Source organism: Microtus ochrogaster, chromosome 10, assembly GCF_000317375.1.
Source record: "Microtus ochrogaster isolate Prairie Vole_2 chromosome 10, MicOch1.0, whole genome shotgun sequence".
NCBI classification, from domain to species: Eukaryota; Metazoa; Chordata; class Mammalia; order Rodentia; family Cricetidae; genus Microtus; species Microtus ochrogaster.
This window is the reverse complement of record NC_022016.1, coordinates 81,940,201-81,942,900: the sequence shown is the minus strand read 5'-3', so window position 1 is coordinate 81,942,900 and position 2,700 is coordinate 81,940,201. Positions and strand designations below refer to the sequence as shown.

General features: G+C 49.1%; 1 protein-coding gene across 2 annotated transcripts in view; it reads left to right on the top strand.

Moving 5' to 3' along the window:
* The window catches only part of Tnfrsf9 (TNF receptor superfamily member 9), a 15,098-nt gene extending 12,656 nt beyond the window's left edge, over positions 1-2,442 (top strand). For both annotated transcript variants that reach the window (XM_005353672.1, XM_005353671.1), the window contains one exon: positions 2,348-2,442. In XM_005353672.1, the coding sequence (XP_005353729.1) occupies positions 2,348-2,442 (95 nt within the window). The remainder of the gene's footprint in view (positions 1-2,347) is intronic.
* Positions 2,443-2,700: the final 258 nt, after the last annotated feature.

Sequence of the window (2,700 nt, the reverse complement as noted above, 5' to 3'; positions counted from 1 at the left end):
CCCTCCTCACTCAGCCCTGCTTGCCCTCCTCACAGCCCTGCTCACCCCTCTCAGTTCTTCCCTTTCTCTGGCGGTCACTCATCTATTTCTGATTTTTGACTCCTGGCTGTTTTTTTAAATGTATTTACTATGTACTTTATTTATATCACGTGTGTTTGCTTGCATGAGTTGTATGTGTGTCACATGCATGCAGGAACACCGGAGGCCAAATCCCCTAGAACTGGACTTATAGTTATGTATTGCCATGTGGGTGCTTAGAATTGAACATGAGCCCTTTGCAAGAGCAACAAGTACTCTTACCTACTGAGACATCTGTTTTTTAACTCTTTTTTTTCTTTTGGTCTTTCTGTATAACACAGTCTAACCAAGGTGACAGGCTCCCTTACCTGTGGGTCCTAGGACTGGCCCTGGCCTTTGCTGTAACGATCCCTGATTGTCCAGAAGCTCCCCATCTTGCTAGGCTGGTCTGTCCCTGGTCTGGTAGCTGGAGTGGGCGGGGTTTCCCCATCTCTGTCCTGGCATCCCCAGACTCCCCACTCTTCCAGCTCCTCTCTGGGAACAGGAGGCAGAAAGAAAGCCCAGGCCGCCTACTGCCACGCTGCGTCTTAGGCCCTGAGATTTTGGCCACCCTGCCCTCTCCTCTCCCCCCAGCCATCTTGGGCTTGTTTCGTAGGTTATGTGTATGTATGGAGTTTTGGATGGTACAGAGCAGTAAATACAGGGAAGTATGGTCTCTTCTACCTGAAGCAAATCACTACTGTTTTGGTTAATCTTGGATACAATATTTCTCAGTCTTAACTTCCTTCCCTTCCCTTGCCTCCCTTTAAAAAATAGGATTTAGAACACAGAAGACATGGCCTTGGAACAGGGCCTTTGCTTGTTAAGTTTAAAGGAAGTAGAGATGGAAGACTGCTAGCTGTAAGGACAGATGGGTCCCAGCTGTGTGTAAGAGCAGCTGTGCTGCTACACAGAGCAATTCTGGGCTTTCACAGACATAGAGGTGGGACACAGCCACAGGATCACACCGAAAGGAAATGCCAGTCTGAAATAAGGTGTGAGAATAAAATAGGGGTGCTGATAGCCGGTGGTGGCTCAGGCCTTTCACCCCAGCACTGGGGAGGCAGAGGCAGGCGGTGGTGGCTCAGGCCTTTCACCCCAGCACTGGGGAGGCAGAGGCAGGCGGTGGTGGCTCAGGCCTTTCACCCCAGCACTGGGGAGGCAGAGGCAGGCGGTGGTGGTGCACACCTTTAATCTCAGCACTGGGTGGGGGGGGGCAGAGGCAGGTGGATCTCTGAGTTCGAGGCCAGTCTGGTCTACAGAGCAAGTTCCAGGACAGTCAGCATTGCTACAGGACACTGTGTAACAAAATAAAAACAGGAAAAACAGTGTGTGGGGGAGGAGTGGGCAGGGGTCTGCTGCATTGAATCCACAGTTGTGCCTGCAGTGTAAGCCATGCTCTATGCTGCTGTGAGTTTGGCTCAAGCTTTGGTTTGTTGTTGTTAAGCCAGTGTATAAAATAGAGAAAATGGTTTTTAAGATGAAGGAAAGGTGGGAAGAAAGAAGGAAGGAAGGAAGGAAGGACAAGGTTTTCTGTGCCTCCATAATAGGTTTCTCCACTGATGCAGTAAGTCAGATCAAGTCGAATTGAAAAAGTATAACAGGTTTATTTGAGCAAAGCAACTGCCGCGTGGGTTCTCCAGTCCCAGAGATGGAGGTCAGAGAAGCTACACACCAGGCTAAAGCAGGGAGATTATATAGCTCTTAGGCAAAGGGCTATGACATGTCTGCCACAAGGTGGGTTTGTGCCCAAGCATGGTCAAAAGCTGATCACTTTAGGCGGGGACTCGGGCTGCTGGCAACTTCAGGGGAGGAGCTACCATAGCCGCCAAGAATGTGGACCTGGGCTTTTTGGTGCCTTTTCTTTGTTCAGAGATTCCAGAATGGGCAGGGTTTGGAGAGACAGGAATGGGGCTTCTCAGACCACGCAGGAAGGAGCTGCAGGAGCGAGCTGGAGGCTCCAACCAAAGAGGAAGGAAGGAAAGAAGGAAATCCCAACATGTTGGGATTACATACTGTAACACCAGTACTTGGGAGACTGACCTAGGGAGATTACCACATATCCAAGGCCAGCTTGATCTATAGGGAATCCCAGTTGCGAGACCCTGTCTGCAAACAAAACACAACATAAGAAAACAAAATACTGTAAGATAAAATAATCAGTCTCCAGAAAGCTCATATAAGCTGTTGGCTGGCTGGTGGGTAAGTTGAGAAGGTTTGTGGATGGAGCAGAACTGTTGTCTGAGACAGCGGACTGGAAGCCTCTTACATTGTTTCTGCTGTTTCCTAGCACTTAAGATGGCAGTTCGCACGGCTCAAGAGGAAGATGCTTGTAGCTGCCGATTTCCTGAGGAAGAAGAAGGAGGAGGAGGCTATGAGCTATGAGGTGACATCTCAGAAGGCGTGGGGATCCTCAGAAGGCAAGAAGCAGCACAAGGACCCCACTGTCCTGTTCTCAAACACCATCCCAGACAATATGTAGGCGTGAACCCCATCCAAACCTCTTCTGATGATAATGTATTGGTTTTTACCATTTAAAACATTTTTATCTTTAAGCTTTATGTGTATGAGTGTCTTGCCTGTGTGTTATGCGTGTGTGCATGCAAGCACACACACCATGTGGATTCCTGATGCCAGCAAAGG